Source organism: Sciurus carolinensis, chromosome 6, assembly GCF_902686445.1.
Source record: "Sciurus carolinensis chromosome 6, mSciCar1.2, whole genome shotgun sequence".
Taxonomy (NCBI): Eukaryota; Metazoa; Chordata; class Mammalia; order Rodentia; family Sciuridae; genus Sciurus; species Sciurus carolinensis.
Genome location: NC_062218.1, coordinates 37,654,709 through 37,675,528, shown reverse-complemented (window position 1 = coordinate 37,675,528; position 20,820 = coordinate 37,654,709). Strand labels below are relative to the sequence as shown.

At 35.9% G+C, this 20,820-nt stretch overlaps 1 protein-coding gene across 8 annotated transcripts in view; it reads right to left on the bottom strand.

Moving 5' to 3' along the window:
- Nnt (nicotinamide nucleotide transhydrogenase) overlaps nucleotides 1-20,820 on the bottom strand; it is a 93,621-nt gene that overhangs the window by 10,510 nt on the left and 62,291 nt on the right. For all 8 annotated transcript variants that reach the window (XM_047555540.1, XM_047555536.1, XM_047555542.1 and 5 more), the window contains one exon: nucleotides 20,364-20,445. In XM_047555540.1, coding sequence (XP_047411496.1) covers nucleotides 20,364-20,445 — 82 coding nt within the window. The remainder of the gene's footprint in view (nucleotides 1-20,363; nucleotides 20,446-20,820) is intronic.

Here is a 20,820-nt window from a genome sequence, read left to right as displayed (position 1 = left end):
GGGTGAGTCCTCTGACACTGAGATATACCACCAACCCAGGGCACACAGAAAAGGGAAAGCAGTTCACTAAAAATACTCCCACATAACAAAGGATGAGATATCCATCCCAGAAGCTGTGCAAATCTCAAAACAGAAATATAGGAGACATAAGAAAGCATGGTAATACCTCCAAATGTTCATAACTCTCCAGTCACCGATCAGAGAAAATGCTGAACAAAAAATTCAAAAAACTGATTGTTAGAATGATTGATGAATTAAAAGATCTAAGGAATAAACTAAGGTATAAATTACAAGGTGTGAAAGAACATTTCAATAAAGAGATAACAATTCTAAACAGAACCAAACAGAAATCTTACAAATAAAAAACTGATTTAAAAATAAAAAACTCCGTGCAAAGTCTTCTAGATTGAGCAGAAGAAAGACTATTAGAGTTCAAAGGCAAGTGGGCAAATTAGAACACTCAGACATTATAAAGAAAAAAATAAGAAGAAACTAAGAACAAAATAAACAAGAGCTCCGGAACAACATTAAAAGGCCAGACTCCTAGGTCTTGAGAAATAAAACAGAGAGACTGATGGCATGAAAGTTTATTCAAGGAAGTAAGAAAATTTCCCTAATCCTGGGAATGAGAGAATATGCAGATAACTGAGGCATTTAGAACTCCAAAAAGACATGACCAGAAAAGAACTGTTCTAAAATGTATGATAGCTAAAATATAAGAAATTCAGGGCACCAACTGGAAACTCTAGACCTCTGGGGACAGGACTGTTGTCTCTGCCATTAGTTCTGCCAGGACAGTTAGGAAACTAGTTGGACAATGAAGGAGTCACAGGTTGCTCAAGTGTTTCGTGGCAGCAGATATGCCCTACAGTGCCAGCCTGGGGCTGTTGGCAGCTGGTCACAGGGGCCATACCAGCCAAACAATGCCAATAGGCCCCCAGGCAATGGACTCCCTCTGAGGGGAAGGTGGTGGGACAAGGGCTGCTGCTCTATGTGGCCAACTGGCCACACCAACCAGGCCAATTTAGGTCTGTTTCTTATTTTATCAGTGCTCTTACTTTTTGTACATAAGCCTGAGATTTGGAAATAATAAAACATCAAAGTGCAGAAGAGAAAAATTCAGAACAAATAATATTAAAAGCTATGAAAGAGGTACCAAGTAATTTATAAAGGCAAACCCACCACATTAAGAGCAAATAGCTCAACAGAAACTCTACAGGCCAGGACATGGAATGAAGTATTTCAAGCCACAAAAGAAAACAACTGTGAACTTAGGTTACTCTATCCAGCAAACTATCCTTTAAAATCAACAAAGAAATAAAAATTCTGACCACTAAGCCAGCATTGCAGAAGATATTTAAAGAAATCCTACACATACGAGAAGAAAATAAAAATGATCGAGTGAGCATAAGAAAAAATAATTCTTGTTATAAAAAATAGAAAACCAAATGAGAAGTAGCAGTGATTCAAACATTAGGAAAAAACAAAGTGATAGGATGTAATACATACCTCTGTATAATAACATTGAATATTAATGGTCTTTATGCTCCAATTAAAAGATACAGAGTTGCATGCTGGATTTTTAAAAAATAGAACCCAATTATATTTTGCCTCCTAGAAACACACCTCACAAAGACATTCACAGACTGAAAATAAAAGAATGGAAAATAAGATTCTGTGCAAATGGAATCTGAAAATAAGCAGGAGTGGCAACTCTCAAAGTGAACTCCTGACAAAATTAGAGACAAGGAAAGTCAGTATGTACTGAAAAAGAGGACGTATGATAAGGACATAAAACATTTGTAAATATTCAAGCCCTGAAGTGCATAAATGTGCCCTGAATATGCAACCAATTTCATAAAACAAACTTTACTCAATAAAAATGGACTTCTAGGCCCCAATAAAATAGTTGTGGGGATTTCAACACATCATTCTCACTAACAGACAGGCCACCCAGACAGAAATTAACAAAGGCACAAAAGAGTTAAACTATGCCATAGATCAATGTACTTTAAAGACATCTACAGGTTATTTTATCCAAAACCAGCTGGATACCCTCTCTTTTTAGCTGCTCATGTAACTTTCTCAAAAATTAGAGAAATGTATTAGGCCTGAAATCGAGTTTTAGCAAATATAAACAAACTGAAAAATCTTTTGCATTCTTTTGAATCATAACAGAATGAAATTAGAAATCAACAGCAAGAAAACTACAGAAACTATTCAAATACATGACAATTAAGCAATAGACTTTTGAATGATGAATGGGTCACTGAAGAAATTAGCAGGGGGAGGGGCTAAACATTCTCAAAAGCAAAAGAAAATGGAAAGGTGGCATATGAAAACCTGTGAGAGACAGCTAAGGTAGTTCTACAAGGGAAGTTTATAGCTATGAACACATAAAAGGGAGAGAGAAAGAGAAAGAGATCTCAAGACAACCCAATGATGCATCCAAAGGTCACAGAAAAACAATAAGCCAATTCCAAAACTAGTAGAAGGGAAAAAAATAATAAAGGTCAGAGTTGAAATCAGTGAAATAAAAATGAAAAAATAACACAAAGGATTAATGAAGCAAAGAGTTGATTCTTTGAAAAAATAAACAGAACTGGTAAATCCTTAGCCAAACTAACCAAAAAAAAAAAAAAAAGAGAGAGAGAGAGAGAGAAAAGACCCAAATTAATAAAATAAGAAGGCTGGGATTGTAGTTCAATAGTAGAACACTTGCCTGTTTGTGTGAGGCACTGGGTTCTATCCTCTGCACCACATAATAGATAGATAGATAGATAGATAGATACATACATACATACATACATATATACATATATACATACATACATATATACATAAAGTAAAGGTACTGGGTCCATTTATGACTAAAAAAATTTTTTTAAATAAATAAAAAAATAAAAGAGGAAAATGAGGTTATCAGAAAAAGATACCACTGAAATCCAGAGAATAATTGGGAACTATTTTTGAAAACTTACATTCCAATAATTTGGAAAATAAAGAATAAATTAATTAATTTCTAGACACATATAACCTACCAACACTGGACTAAGAGAACACAGAAAACCTAAACAGATTGCTAACAAGCAATTTAGACTGAAGCAGTAATAAAAAGCTTCCCAACAAAGGAAAGTCCCAAACTAGACAGATTCATTTAAAGAAAAACTAATATCAATGCTCCTCAAATTGTTCCATGAAATATAAAGAAAGGAAACACTTCCAAACTCACTCTGTGAAGCCAATATAACATTGAAACCAAAACTGGATGAGGGTACTTCAAGGAAAGAAAACACATTAATATCCTTGATGAACTTAGATGCAAAAATCCTTAATATTAGTAAACTGAATTCAACAACATGTTAAAAAGATCATACATTACAATCAAATTGGTTTATTTCCAGAGGTGCAAAGATAGTTCAACATGCACAAATCAATAAACATAATGTACACATAAATAAAACCAAGAACACTAATCATATAATCATCTCAACAGATGAAGAAAAAGCCTTTGACAAAATACAATACTCCTTCACGGTTCACAAAAACCATGAAGAAATCAGGGATAAAGGGAACTTAACATCATAAAGGCTATGTATTATTCTGTACTATAATTTAAGGTCTGGTATTGTGATGCCTCCTGCTTCACTCTTCTTGCTAAGGATTACCTTGTCTATTCTGGGTCTCTTATTTTTCCAAATGAATTTCATGATTGATTTTTCTATTTGTATGAAGAATGTCATTGGGATTTTAATAAGAATTACATTGAATTTGTAGAATACTTTTGATACTATGGTTTTCTTTAATTTCTTTCTTTAGTGTTCTGTAGTTTTCATTGTAGAGGTCTTTCACCTCTTAGATTGATTCCAAAGTATTTTATTTTTGTTGACATTCTTGTGAATGGGGTAGTTTTCCTAATTTCTCTTGCAGAGGATTCATTGTTTATGTATAGAAATGCATTTGAAATATGGGTATCAATTTTATACCTTCAATCATTTATGAGTTCTAGAAATTTCCTGGTGGAATTTTTTTTTATATTCTAAATATAGAATCATGTCATCGACAAATAGTGATAGTTTGAGGTCTTCTTTTCCCATTCGTATCCCTTTAACTTCACACTATCAGACCTTAAGTTATACTATAGAGCAACAGTAACAAAAACAGCATGCTATTGGCACCAAAATAGACATGTACACCAATGGTGCAAAATAGAAGATACAGAGACAAACCCACATAAATACAATTATCTCATACTAGACAAAGGTGTCAAAAACATACATTGGAGAAAAGATAGCCTGTTCAACAGATGGTGCTGGGAAAACTGGAAACCCTTATGTAACAAAATGAAATTAAACTTCTGTCACCCTCCACAAAAATCAATTCAAAGTGGATCAAAGATTTAGGCACCAAAACAGAGACACTGCGCCTAATAGAAGAAAAAGTAAGCCCAAATCTTCATCATGTTGGCTTAGGACCTGATTTCCTTAACAAGACTCCTAAAGCGCAAGAAGTAAAATTAAGAATCAATAAATGGGATGAATTCAAACTAAAAAGCTTTTTCTCAGCAAAGGAGATAATCAATAATTTGAAAAGAAAGCCTACATAATGGGAAAAAATCTTTACCGCACACACCTCAGATAGAGCATTAATCTCCAAGATACATAAAGAACTCAAAAAACAAATAACCCAATCAATAAATGGGCTAAGGAACTGAACAGACACTTCACAGAAGAAGAAATACAATTGATCAACAAACATGAAAAAATGTTCATCATCTCTTACAATTAGAGAAATGAAAATCAAAATTGCTCTAAGATTTTATCTCACCCCAGTCAGAATGGCAAAAATCAAATTACAAGCAATAAGTGTTGGGAGGATGTGGGGGAAAAGGTACACTCATAATTGTTGGTGGGATTGCACACTGGTGCAAACACTTTGGAAAGCAGTATGGAGATTCCTAAGAAAATCCGGAATGGACCCACCATTTGACCCAACTATCCCACTCCTCGATTTATACCCAAAGGACTTAAAATCAGCCTACTACAGTAACACAGTCACATCGATGTTTACAGCTGCTCAATTCACAATAGCTAGATTGTGGAAACAACCCAGATGCCCTTCAACTGATGAATGGATAAAGAAAATGTGATACATATACACAATGGAATATTACTCAGCCTTAAAGAAGAATGAAATTATGGCATTTGCAGGTAAATGGATGGAACTGGAGAATATCATGCTAAGTGAAATAAGTCAATCCCAAAAAGCCAAAGGTCAAATGTTTTCTCTGATAAGCAGATGCTGATCCATAGTGGGGGGTGGGTAGGGAAGAACGAAGAAACTTTCAATTGTACAGAAGGGAGTGAGGGGAGAGGTGGGGTAGTGGGGTTGGGAAGGACAGTAGAATGAGACAAACATTATTATCCTATATACATGTATGAAAAAATTGTTTAAAAATATTTATCAGTCAAAAAAACAATGAAAAATGAATAAATAAATGTAAAAATAAAAATTAAAAAAATAAAGGCTATATATGACAAACCCAAAGGCAACATAATACTAAATGAGGAAAACTGAAAGCAATCTCTTTAAAATCAAGAACAAGACAAGGATATCTACTACCATCACTCCTATTTAATAAAATACTTGAAACTTTGGTCAGTACATTTATGCAAGAGAAAGTAATAAAAGGAATTCAAATAGAAAGGAAGAAATCAAATTATCTCTATTTGTAGATGATATGGTTCTACTGTATAGAAGACCCTAAAGGTTCCACCAAAAGAATTCTAAGACTGATAAGCAAATTCAGCAAAGTAGAATACTAAATCAACATACAAAAATCAATATTTTTCTATCTGCCAATAATAAATCCACTGAGAAAAAAATCAGGAAAAACAATTCCACACACAATAGCTTTAAAAAATACCTAGAGAAGGAAAAAAATACCTAGGAATAAACCTAACCAAGAAGGTAAAAAACTTCCACAATGAAAATTATAGAACAGAAAAGACAGATAACACTAGAAAATGGAAAAAACTCCCATGTTCATGGATAGGCAGAATTAATATTAAGATGACCATATTACCAAAGTGATGAGCAGATTCAATGAAATTTCCATCAAAATACAAGTGATATTCTTCACAGAACTAGAAAAAAATCCTAAAATTCATATAAAAGAATGAAAGGCCCAGATAGCCAAAGTAATCCTGAGCAAAGAGTAAAGCTGGAGGCATCACAATACCTGATTTCAAATTATACTACAGAATCATAGTAGTAAAAACATCACAGTACTGGTATAAAAACACATACATAGGGGTTGGGATTGTAGTTCAGTGGCAGAGTGTTTGCCTAACACATGTGAAGTACTGGGTTCCATCTTAGCACCACATAAAAATAAACAAATAAAATAAAGGCATTCTATCCATCTACAACCACAAAAAAAAATTGTTTTAAACAGATACATAGACCAATGGAAAGGAATATAAGACACAGAGACAAAGTCACATAGCTCAAGTCATCTGATTTTTTAAAAAGATACCAAAAAGATACATTGAGGAAAAGACAACCTCTTTAATAAATGGTGCTGGGAAAACTGGCTATCCATATGTAGAAGAATGAAACCACATCCCTGTATCTCACTGTATAAAAATCAGTTAACATGGATCAAAGATCTAGGCCTAGGACCAGAAACATAAAAGGCACAGGCAACTACTTCCTGAATAGGATTCGTGTAACTCAGGAAATAATAGAAAGAATTAATAAATGAAATAGCATTAAATTGAAAACCTTCTGCACAGCAAAAGAAACAACATGAAGAATCTTTGCCAGCTACTCTTTTGATGGAATTAATTATAAAGAATTCAAAAATCTCAACACCAAACCAAAAAAAATTAACCCATTCAATAAATGGGCAAACAAACAGACACTTCTCAAAAGTACAAATATCCAAACAAAATGAAGAAATGTACACCATCTTTAGTGATTGGGGAAATGCAAATCAAAACCATACTGAGATACTATCTCACTCCAGAGAGAAAGAATATCCTTAGGAATAAAATTAACAACCAATGCTGGCAAAGATACGGGGAAAATATAAATTAGTACAGCCACTATGGAAATCAGTATGGAGGGTTCACAAAAAAACTAAAATTAGATCTACCATATGATCCAGTCATGCTACTGCTCCCTATTTATCCAAAGGAATTAAAGCCAACATATTTTAGAGATACATGCATATCCATGTTTATTGCAGCACAATTCACAATAGACATATTATGGAATCTGCCTAGGTATCTGTCAACAGAAGAATGGATAAAAATTGTGCTATAATACACAAAGGAATTTTATTCTGCCATAAAGAAAGACAAATTATGTCATGTGCAGGAAAATGGATGAAACTGGAGAGCATCATGGTAAGCAAAATAAGCCAGACTCAAAAAGACAAGAACCATATGTTTTCTTTCATATCTGGAAGCTAGGAGAAAAAAGTGGGGGAGGATGTCACAAAAAGACACCAATTGGTAAGAAGGGGACCAGGAGGAGGGTGGAGGAGAGTTAAAGAAAAGGCACTGGGGAGTGAAATTAATCAAATTATGTTATATGCATGTACCGATATGCCACAGTGAAACTCACCACTCTATATAATTAATAGGCACCAATAAAAAAAAAAAGGAAAAAATACTGTATGGGAGAATAAAAGCACTGAGAATGTGCCCCAAGAAAGACAAGAGATCCTATAATTAATATTATGACCCAGACATATGATTATTTTTGAACAATGATGGAATAAAATAATTTCAAAAAATATATCCTAAGATATTTTTATTTGAAAAGGTCAATTCATTTTACAGAGGTTCTTAGTAACATATCCAAGACAAACTGCATTATAAACTTGCTGATTTTCTTTCAAAGTTAATGCCAATTTGTATTTCAATTGAATCAATTTCAAATCAACATTCCATATTAACTAAGAGGTTTTTTCTCCCATTTACGCAATTATTCTTACTATTATCACTGACTAGACTCAATGATAAAAACTAATTAACTAGATTTAGTTCCGGGAAATACAAATTAAAAGGTTAAAATGATGCTTGGATAAGGTTCAAGAACATAAAATATCTATGTAATTTGAATCATAAAATGTCCCCCAAAGGTGTATGTATTAAAGTCTTTGTCCCCAGGGGTTACTATTGGGAAGTGATAGAAACTTTAAGAAATAGGGCTTAGTAGAGGAGGTCTTTAGGTCATTGGTCACATACCTTTGAAGGGGACAGTAGTACCCCATACCCTTCCTCTTGCTCATTTTTTGTTCCTGGTGATGAGATGAGCAGTTTTGCTTCACCAGACATTACCACCACATTGGGCTGCCTTGCCACAGGCCAACAAGCAATGGGCTAATCGATCCTGGGCTGGAACCTCCAAAACTGTGAGCCAAAATAAACCTTTTATCTTTATATGCCAGTTTTCTCAGATATTTTGTTATTGTGACAGAAAGACGACTGGTACAAACTTAGAAAACAACATACTTTAAGTAAAAATATTATATATATGCATATATAGATGTACATATGTATAAAATCAACTGGCTAAAAAAGAAAAGAAAAACTGGTTTTCAAATAAAACAAGGTTTGACTAAATACTTTTTTTCATAGGCCAGATGAAAAGAGAATTATTTTCAAATTAAAAAAGAACTGGAATTAAATTTCTTTTAAAGAAAGACTTTCTACTAATGAATTAAAACAAATGCAGTTTTAAGTTTCTTTTATGTAGATCAGAGAAAGAAGTTCATTAACTAGAGCAGATGGACACCACCAGTTCAGTTCAAAATGGGTTCAAGAGTATTTTATAGGAATGAGAAGTTATGCTCCATTTGTGTACAATGTGTCAAAATGCATTCTACTGTCATGTATAACTAATGAGAACATATTTTTTAAAAATTCACATAAAAGGGGGCTGGGGATATAGCTCAGTTGGTAGAGTGCTTGCCTCACAAGCCCAAGGCCCTGGGTTCAGGGATATAGCTCAGTTGGTAGAGTGCTTGCCTCACAAGCCCAAGGCCCTGGGTTCAAATCCCCAGCACCAAAAAAAAAAAAAAAAAATTCACATAAAATAGAGTATTGTATAACTGCAGAGGATGACTGGTAATATAGACATGATCGAGAGACTTACGGCAGCTGAGGCAGACCTTCCCTTACCTGGAGACGGATCCCCTACAATGGTCTTAACTACTACTATGAGAAAGAAGCAGCTCAAGGGGAACCCAGGATCTAGAACACTACCCGATGTTGCTTTGCCTCCATCCTGTAGTACCAACTGCCTCTCAAATTACTCACATGTGCTCTTCTGAGATGTTAACAGTAATCTTAAAAAACAAAAAATTCTCCTAATCTCCCAATCCTTCTGATCATCCAAAGTGTTTCTCCTGCTTCCCCCCAGCCCCTTCTTGGTCCCAAAATCTGCCTGGTGAGACTTAAGAAAGACTAAGAACATGCACTATATGACATTTAAGGTCTGTATTAATTTCATATTGCCCCTGTAACACAATGCCACAGATTTATTCCTTAAATCAACACAGATTTGTTTTCTTATTCTCCTGGAGGTCAGAAGTTCAAAATTGGTTTCCCTGAGCTATAAAATCAAGGTGTTGGCAGGGCTGTATTTCTTCTGGGAGTCTATACCATCCCTTATCTTGTGGCCACATCATTCCAACCTTTGCTTCCGCTGTCACATTTCCTTCTCTAACATGGATCTTACTGCACCCTCCCCCCAATCAGGACCTGAGTGATTACACTGGGTCAGCCCAAATAATCCAGGGTAATCTCCCTATCCCCAAATCCTTACCTTAAATCTACATAGTTCTTCTTGCCATGTAAGATAACACCTAAGGTTTGGGTATTAACATGTGTACATTTTGGAGGACCACTATTTAGCCCATGAGAAAGCCCCCTTTCTGTCCAAAATTCCTGGGAACTAGGGATTCTATTTTAGATGAATGATCCAATGTACATCTTGTAATTCAACTCTGGATTTAGATTTTATATCCCCCTTGATTGTAAAATTTTTAATTATAATTAATCTACTTGTTTTTAAATCTATCTTTGACATCTTTAAATTAATCCATCTGACTATCATCTTTATGCTATACCAGAGTCATCAAAGACCTCTAAATATATTGGTTCATATTCTAATGTCTTGATTAGCTACAGATTGCAAAAAGACAATGTTTCTGTTTGGCCAATTTGAAGGGTAATCACCAAGCAAACCATCAAGTTATGCCAAGTATCCCAAAGGACAGATCATTTTATATCTGTTTGCATAATAATTTATTACACTAAACTTCAAAGCTCTAAGGTTGGAGAAAAAAACATGCAGAATTATTAAAAGAGAATGCCAACATTTGGAGAGAAATAACAGAACACACTTAAACTTGTAGAAATACATATGCAGGCTGATGAGTCAGTGTGAGCTTATAATAATTCTGGCCCATGTAAACTGGCTAAGCTCCAATGTGTGTATGAAAATTAATTGTATTAGACACAGGTTGGCCAAGACCAGCAATTTCCAAGAACTGATGGCCAGAGCTCATCAATGTTCCATCATCACATGAAGACCATCCAGAATTCCAACATGCAAACACTACCACTCTTTTAATACTTTCCTTTGGATAATGACAATTATCCTTTATTATGCACATACTTTAAAAACAGAGTCACCTATCCCTGACCATGACAAGATTTGACAGAAGAAAAATAAAGGTCTTCCATGTTCCCAGAACTCTTAATGCCTCTCTTCCTTAGCATACCACACCATAATAACCAATAGACACACTATGCTCTTGTAACTGGGAGCTCCTAGAGTACAGGAATCATGTCTTATTCATCAGTCTCCACAGTTCCTGGGCACTCAAAGGGACAGAAGGAGGGAAGGCCTTTAAACAGTGTGCTCAATGAGGTACAATGAGTCATCAACTTTCCATCTGTTTTAGAGAAATGATTTAAGGAAGTAGAGAAGTAGTTAAGAATTCTGTGCTCCTCAGTCTCATGTATACAATGGAACTGATAATAAAACCTCTTCAGAGGATGATTATGAGATTTAAATGAGATAGCTCACATCAAGAGTTTTTCATACAAATTGTTTCAGACCAGCACCTGACTGACATATGCCTTTAATAAATGTATACTGCAATTATAAAATTCTATTCAAATACATTTTTATAATATAAATGCTTGCTCATATTTTTCAAATAAATGTACTTTTTTAATGGTTCCATAATACTTTTAAGAACCATTTTTACGGGCTGGGGTTGTGGCTCAGTGGTAGAGTGCTTACCTAGTATGTGTGAGGCACTGAGTTCGATTCTCAGCACCACATATAAATAAATAAAATAAGAAGGTCCATAGACAACTAGAAACTATTTAAAAAAAAAAAACATTTTTACATTAAAACAAATGTTGATTTAACACCAACACTTTCTGGGTTGTTCTTCTAATTTTTTACCTTGAAAGCTCAGTAAACATCAAAATAGTTCAATAAAGGTTAGAAGCTTTTTGTACCTGCAACTACATAAAAAGACAAGAGAAATTAAATAGTCAAGGTAGACTGAAGTCAATAATTATGAACAGGGGCTGGGGAGATAGCTCAGTCGGTAGAGTGCTTGCCTTGCAAGCAGAAGGTCCTGGGTTCGATCTCCAGCACCCAAAAGAAATAAAATAAAATAATTATGAACAATGGACTCTTTGGGAACTTGATCATAACTAATATTCGTTATACATTTATGCTGATAAAGTCAAACTTCAAAAAGTCACTTTTTACCATAAAACAAATTAGGCAAAAAAAAGGTCATTGCTTTGTTTGACAGATACAATAAATGTCATCAAATTAGGGTAATCTCTTTAATATCTTGAAGAAGATATTTCAGGGAACAACACATAATAAAAGAGCTCAGGCCTCAGTCACCAGCTAAGAAAAAACCCAGGCACAGTTTGAAAAAAGTGAAATGATCTATTCTAATGAATAACCTGATCTTCAGAGCCTTCTAAATTACCCGAGAAAGAATAAAAAGAAAGGAGTGTCTATAAGAACTGTTCATGAATACCAAGCAACTGGATAAAATTTGGGAAAGGAACAATTTTTAAAGAATCACTTTTTTAAAGCTTCTTTTATAATACATGATGACATAAGCCCATTCTAGAGTTTTTCTGCAACCTCACATTAGATTTTTGATACCACATGTTTTAAAGGGGAAACAACAAGACAAATTTCCATGATCACAGGCCATGGAGACAATATGTCCTGACCAGGGAGAATTACAGCAGTTGTTCTTGGGCATATGAGGCTGTTAAGAATATAAAACATTCACCACATGGATCCTACCACAACTGTCCAAATAAACTACATTTTCCTTTTGGCATTATGGAAATATCCAGATCCAGTTCAGCAATAAACCACTGAGAGTGGTTTACTGCATTGAGCATTTTAAATCAATAAGACAAAGAAACTACAGGAATCACTGGATCCCTTTCTAAAGTACTTAGAGTGTTTTCTCCATTTTGCAGTCTCTTGATAATATAAATAGTAAAAAAATAAATAAATAAAGTTTTTAAAAACCTCCAGATTTTTTTAAAGAAATTCTTTGCAACCTTTGCTTATATGGTTTTATGTTTTGGGAGTCACTGTGCAAAATTTATTTCTATACTCAGGATATTTCAAGGGTTAATTTCCCTTATTATACTATTTTACATTTAAAATCAAACTGTATATAGGACAATGTGTGTTGACAGCATTTTGGGATTGTGCCTTCCCAATACCATCATTCCATAATTTCCCTAAATGTGTTATTCTAATCTCTTAGGAGGCTGACAGTTAACTAGGAAAGAGACACAGAGAGAAAATGAAGACTTTTTGTTGAAGGTCTATTCGTTTCTCCTGTTTTTAAACCACAAATATTCATAAATCAACAAAACTGCTGTAGTGAATACTTGCAATCTTAGGTTGCCTTGGCACATTTTGAATACAAGCAGCAGAGCTTAGTCACCTGTGACACAATTTCCAGCTTTCTGCCTCTTCCTCCTCCTCATGATCCATCCCTAGACAACTACCCACCTATGGCACATACAGCTACAACTTCCCTGATTCACCCCACTGACCCCCACACCCTGCATGGACCATAGATATGCTATGGTGGCCACTCTAAAGTCACAGTGTAGTCCTTTGGTCTCCTGCCTACTTTCTCCAAACCCACCAATTAGAACTCCTCCAGGGGAAACTGCATGGGTACCATCCTGGGTCCAAATAACAGCTGGAAGACCCACAGGTCTTCTCTCCCTCTCTCCCTCCCCTCCTACTGGTTGAACACCACATCCCCCTTCCAATCTTCCCATCAGCCCTCATCTGCAGCCCTCTTCTCTGTGGGATCTAGAAGTAATTAAACTTGCTTCTGTTATTCATGCATCTAATTGTGCTGCCTCCCTGTGTCTCCCCTGACCAACATACCCAAGCCTAACTTTCCTCCTGGTCAGGGCTCTTCCAGTGAGTAGTCATCCTGATAGGAACAGTCTGGGCACAGGTCAGACAAGAGCCAGAAGGGTATCTACTGGTATAAACAAATTTCCTGTGAGAGGCACCTGGTCACAGCTCAGACACCTAGGCATTAAGTCATCCACCAAGATAAAAATGTCCCATGTGAACATTCACAACCACCTTCCCTGCACCCCTGTCATGACAGGGCTAGACTGGACAGCCACCCTCCTAAGAGAGACCCCCAAGACCAAATCAGAGGAAAATTACAACTACCTGAGCTGGGGAGATAGCTCAGTTGGTAGAGTGCTTGCCTTGCCAGCACAAGGCCCTGGGTTCAATCCCCAGCACTGCAAAAAAAAAAAAAAAAAAAAGGATCCATATCACAAGCACCTTAGTAGTAAAAACGGACCTTCAAGATCCTCCAGTCCAATTCCTAAGGTACTACTCCTTTATTAGGAATTACACCAAACGTGTTCACATTGTGTTGTCACAAAAGAGGCTGGAGACCCCCCTGCAGAAGCAAAAGTCCTTCAAGGACCCTGCACATCCTGCATGTGCACGTGACAATGCTCCACTCTGAGGAGGGTCCATGGAGGTAACACAAAAATATGTTACTAGATTCAATACTTTTTACACGTAATGATGTATTTCCCCTGTGGAAAAAAAATGACAAACTAAAAAGGCAAGTTTCTTTGGTTTATCAGAATTTCTAATTAACAATTATAAGTCAGTTTGGAATAAACCTAAAACATGAAGTCAGCATGGTAAATATTACCTAAATTACCCTTGGTAGTGAAAAGGCCGGGACCACCTGGGTGGGGCTAATATGTCCATCTGAAGAGAAAAGCACGTAAAGAAGTGAAAAAACACTTCCTGACAAGGCAATTGCTGTCCACAAAAACTGATTAATGAGAAAGGTTATGGAATCATCCTCTCTGGCGAGGCTTCTTAGACAGAAAGAGACATCCAGCTTTCTAAAATTGTGAAAGTCTTTCTTAGAAGCAACACTTCAGTCACTTGTACAATTCCAAATGGAAAAAGAAAAATCCTAGAACTTTCCAAAAGCCAGAATAAGAGAATACTTTGTACCTTTCTTTATTTATTTGAAAGCACATAAGGATTGAACTGCTCTCTGGTTCTGAAATCTGGTACTCATCCATATCCTTCCCTTCTTCAGAAAAAAAAAATTATGAAAATCAAAGAGCTTATGAAAATGTCTCAGGGGCACAATTTTTCTAATATAGAATAATAGAGCCTATTCTCTGAATGTGAATGAGGAAATGTTTGACAGCTACAGTCACATTTTCCATCAGACCATGTGGCCTGTGACACTGAGGCCACCCAAAGAGATGAGAAGTTGTCTACTGAGGACCAGGTAAACAGTCCACTGCAAACACCAACACAGTGTCCTCTGGGACCATGTCACAACACTACCTTCTCCACTCCAGGAGATTAATTATACATTGTGCCCAAATATGACTTTTCCATCCTTCAACCTAATCCAGCTACCAAACCCAGAATAGAAACTGCATGACTACTGATTCTCTTTTTATTCCCAAAATAAGCAACAGGACCATGAAGAATGTTATCAGGAAAAACTGAAATTCAATCCGTGACTAATGCTCTAGAATGTTATATTCTAACATATTGCAGAGATTTTAGTTAAAATTATACATAATTTCATCTTTCTCCCTGGATACATTTAATGATATTGTTGAATGGCTCTTGGAATGCAATAGCTAACAAGCACTATGAAGTAAAAATTATAAGAAAGATACAGATGAACATGAAATGAGGGTTTTTATTTATTTATACTCTGCTATGTTCACAGGACTCTTATTGAAGAAACTAAATTCAAAGAGTTTACTATAACCAATACTAGAACCAGAAGCCAAAAAATTACCCTGATAGGAACACTGGCTTCACCCAGTGAGGGTTTCCTCCTCAGCCCACTGCAATATCTGCGACAGGAGTTTCTAAGGAATGGGTCCCTGAATGACATGGCTAGAAAAGGCCTTACAAAGCACCTAAAGCACACAGGCCTTGCCACTCCAGAACACCATGGACAGCATAAAGTCAAACAATCTGGGGAGAAGGCTGCCTTTTTTAAACAACTCAACAGACACCTTTGATCTGGGGACTACTGGAAATTCTATACAACAGACTCAACATATATGTGAGCAAGCACACACACTGCCTTTGGTTTTTCCTCTCTTACATGAAAAGTTCCACGTGCTTGCCCAATTACACAACTAACTCCCTCACATCCACTCTTCTGCTACTGTGTTCTTCAAGAAGGCAGGCTCGGTGCAAAATACCACACCACATTCTTTGAAAGAGCCAGAAGCACTGGCTAATTCATCACCAAATAGTGCCAGCTGTGATTCTGAAACCGTGATCCCATCCCCTGTCCTACAGATATTCCTTTCAACTAGCATCTGAACTGGAGATACAAGGGGGTAATGCGTCCTTACTCCAGAATTTCTTGAAGTTTATGACCTCACCTCCTAATGAATGTAAGGTCTTTTCTTTTGTTGTATTCCCTGATATTTCCCCAGGACCTAGAACAGCATGTAACACAAAGGACTGTGCTATTATTTGTTCAATGAATGAACATTGATATGAATAGTCATGGCTTTAAAAAAAAAAATCACAGAGCTGACATGAAACTGCTCAACGATGTCAATGTCTATTTATTTACTAAACACTAAGTCTTTTAGCTGGCCTGATTTCCATTCTCTTCAGAAGCAAGTGCCTCTGTTACTTTACAAATGTCATGCCTTGGCTCTTCCTTGACCCCAAAGCATAACAAATCCTAGAAGACTGAACTCTCTTACTTAAGTCACATGCAATCCACCAAAAAGAAAACAGAAAAATCCAGTTACAGGAACAAAATATTTCATCTTTAAGTGTATTCAAAGAACTGACGTATTTGTAAAAATAACATAATGAAACACTATCAAACTGCAAATACCATCAGCAACTTGATGTGTTAAGACAGGATGAAGTGTTTATACGCACTCATACACGCATTTTAAAAAGCCTTCAAAAAATTTCACTTTAAAAATAGTATAAAAAATTGAAAACGTCCCCTGGCTAGTTAACTGCTCCTCTCCTTGTCTTAGCATGCCATCATATTAAATGGAATTCACTGATTCCTTTGTTCATGGATTTGTTTCTTCATAATTATAAAATTTTGAGTCAGAACTGAGCTTCTGTATCCTTGTATTCTCAGAACCTCATAATAAATTTCTAATAATTTTTAATAACATGAATAGAAAGACAATGGAACCTTAACATAAAATACATAACATCAGTTAGTGGAGCAAGTTAAGAAGTGTTTCCATAAATTCAAAAGACTTCTGTGATAATCCAAGCAATAATGCTTTGTAGAAATAAAATCAAACAGTTATTAATTACAAAAGAGAAAAAATTACATCCTCTTTCTAAGATTTATTAACTGGGCAAGTTATCTCAACCTTAGAATAAAAAGCCTATCATATAAGTCATCCAAAGATTGGGAAGTAAAGAGGAAAAAAAAGTCTGTGCCCTGGTGTCATAGATATTCGTCATAAAATGCTTTTAAAGATCCAGCATTAGTTAGGTAAGCTGCTCAGGCATTTTGAACAACCATGAAGTGACGATATCTTGGCCACTAAACAAAGTCTAAGTCAGTGAACTTTCATGACGTCAACATGCTGAAATGAGTTCTTGTCATGAAATGTCATGCGCTTCGTTATATAATCTCAGCCCTTTGTGAGCATGTTATGACTATAGCCAAAGGAAGGGAAAACAGGAGTGTCTCTAAATCAATCATGGGCCATGAAGTCAGACGGACTGTATGACAGATGCAATTTTTCTTGGCACCACTTGGGCATAGCTAATTGATGACAATCGTATGTCCACACTGGCACATTTCCACAGGGGATGTGTGTGAATATGTCACCACATCTGGATGTGAGGCATGCTGGGGTCCTGAGGCACAAAGACCTACTAAAACCAGAGGCCCAGCAGCTGCAGTCAATGAACACCGTGGGAGCTCCACAGAGTGATGAAAGGACCAAATTACCACAAACTGTAAATACAGATTTATTTCATTAAAATACGAGGTAACTGCTGCAGCCATCTCTCGCTCAGACATCTGCCTCTTTAAAAAAGCTAGCATCTATGTGTATATTCCTAACTTTGTCAAGAAAATTTATATTTCTCCAAGAAAAGATGATGACACCGACAAAGCAAAATCAACCAAGTTTCTGTGATCCCCTTTAAATTAAAAAAAAAAAAAGTCCACACAGAAGCTAGAAAGGAAAAACATGATATTCTACTGTCATCATGTTTGCAAGAAATAGTCAGTCCTCTTCCATTTAATTCAAATGCAAGATTCATATAACTTATTACAAATCTCATGTTGGAAATTCAACATACATTGGTAAAAAACACTACAATATATTAATACAGCATTTCAGCTTATATATGAAGGACAGGTGAATATAAATAGGTAACTTTTCTGAGCAATAATTTCATTCTGATCTATATTATAAATTGCTAATAAATTATTTTGAAAACAGGTCAGAAACTAAAAATCCCCTTGTCCTTTTCTTTTCAGATAACTTTTCTCCATCTCCCTGATTAGTTTCCTCTCTTGGTTTGCCTGCCCTGAAGCTGCTGGATGGTCTTATTTATGATGTTCTTTCCATTCTGCATCCACTCACCTCACACTGGCCTCACTTTCCAAGATGTCTGCTTACCTCAGTTGATGAGTGAGTGTCAAGAGTTTTGAAGAACTAAGCATTCCCTTCCCTAAGGATAACGGAGACATGAAAGCCATCTTATTCTATTTTATATGAATGTCACTCATCAAAACATTTACATGGTGATAGAAGGCATTACTAATACATTAGACTTTTTCACATGTGGACTGAATAAAGAAAACAATTTCTTCAGGAAAATCATAAAAGGTGCTTTAACACATCCTTTCACTCATAGGGTTGTAAATGCTCTAAGAGGTAAGACTATGGTTAAAATAAGGCATATTTTAATATCCTCTATGGAATAAGGAACTAAAAGAGAGACTTCTTATGTAACAATTTAAAAATATAGTCAAGAACTTTTATCACCTTCTATCTTCAATTCACTAATTATAAAAATAACCCATGTCACAGAAATACTGGGCCCTCCACAAAACAGTGTCTTGATTCTGTGTATATGGAAAACACAAACTATATTTTTCAGTAAGAGGTGGGGAAGGAATAAGAGAAAACAGAAAGAGCAAGAAAGAAAAAAAAGGAAAAAGTAAAATGCAGCTCACATAACTGCTAACACTAAGACCATTTAAGTAACCCCCTCATTTCATCATCTCAGTCTCTTTTACCACCATTTAGAGCTGGAACATTCAGTCCAAAAAGCAGGATTCTGTATCCATTCTGGCACAGATATTCTGATTAGTTCTAGGCCACACTGTTGGGCCTTTTTTTTTTTTTTTTTTTTTTTTTTTTTGGCAGTATCAGGGATTGGACTCATATTAGGCAAGTGCTTTACCTTTATGCTACATCCCCCACCCCCTTTATTATTTGAGACATAGTTTAAATTGCTCAGGCTGGCCTCAAACTTTTGATCTTCCTTCTCAGCCTCCTGTATAACTTGGATTATAGGCATTTACCACCATGTCTGGCTTGCTTTATTTTCTTATCATCTACCTCCAGACAAAAGTCTATAGTCGACATCTAAAAGGAATAGTTAACAGATAAAAATAGTTTTGTCAACAGATATTAATGGCCTGATGAACAAATCCTATTCAATAAGTTATCTTGTCGCTCTTTCCTATTTTGCCATGTCAATGTAACTGCTAGTGAACCAGTTTCCCCAAGAAATGGGCAGTGGTGGTCCTATTAAGGATGACTCCAGGGGCTCTCTCCTCTGACACGTAAGTGACAGCATAGTTCCAGAGTGGAGACCCAGAGATGGACAGGACAAATGCAAACACTTCAATGGTCACCAAGTTGTGGCCCCATTTTTACACTTGTCAAATGTTTTATCAAAGATCATGGAGAATCTAGGAATGCAGAGTCTTCAACTTTTCTATTCTGCTTAACATCCTACCGAGAGCAGAATCCAGTACCGAAATGGCAAAAATAGTTATTGTACTAATTCAGATGACAAAAAAGTATGACTTTAGAAAAAACATTTTCAGCAGTCTTCCCCGCTCTGAGAATATGAGAGTTAAAATAGCCATCAATGACCAGCCCATAGAGAGTTACTCCTTGAAAACCTCTTTGGAGGTCTTTCATTTTTCAATGTGAACAAAAACCAAAAGAATACAACTTGATATAATTAAAACGCTTTGTTTGATAGAAAAAAATAAATAAATCAATCAATAGATGAGTGAAAGGAAGATCAGTGGAGAAGAGAAAGGAGAATGTGGGGAAGGAGAAGGGAAGGGAATGGTGGGGGGAGGGGATGAATTAAAATCAAATTCCATGAATGTCCAGAGGAACCCAACTACTCTGTATCATTATAATGCTTTAATTTAAAAAAAAGCAAAAGTGCTTTGCTTGATCTTCTTCCCCAAATGGAACCACAGAGAAACACAAACTTCTATTTTCCCCATTAAAAAATACCCTAGAATTTGGAATAACAAACTTTCCCTTTCGAAAAGGAGTCTATATTTAGATTTGATGCTATTAAATAAAAGCAGGGAAAATTGGTAGTAGACTAAGACCAGAATAGAGGTTTTTTGGACGCTTTACCTAGGATTACACGTGTAACATGCCACTTTAAGAAACAGTCCTTTTAAAAAAATCGCCCATTCCCTTTCATCACACAAAACTCTCCCTGCAAACACTTACCTAACTTTTTTGCCTTGCTCTGTGAGCATCTTTACCAAATCAGCAATGGGGTACTGAGCTTTGGCTGCACACAGACCATAGCCTGCAAGAAACATCAAGAACACAGAAGAATGTGGTTTTTGTTTTGAAATGTTACAAACTATAACATGCCTCTTGCTCAAAACACATTTTTATGCCAACACAGGCAATCAGTTAACAGAACTAGAAATGAAAGCAAATTTATAATCTGACCTTCAAAAAATATTAACCTGATTTTGAAATTTAAAATCTAATGATCCCTCAATCTTCTGCAGAGTATGATATTCCTGGGCACCCGCTGTCCACAAACCACAGACATACTTGCACGTGCCCTCTCTTCTCTTATATCTCTCTCTCATGTCTTCAAACTCTGTGCATACTTTGAAAATACTGCAGTCTTGGGCTGGAGTTGTAGCTCAGTGATGAAGCACTTGCCTAG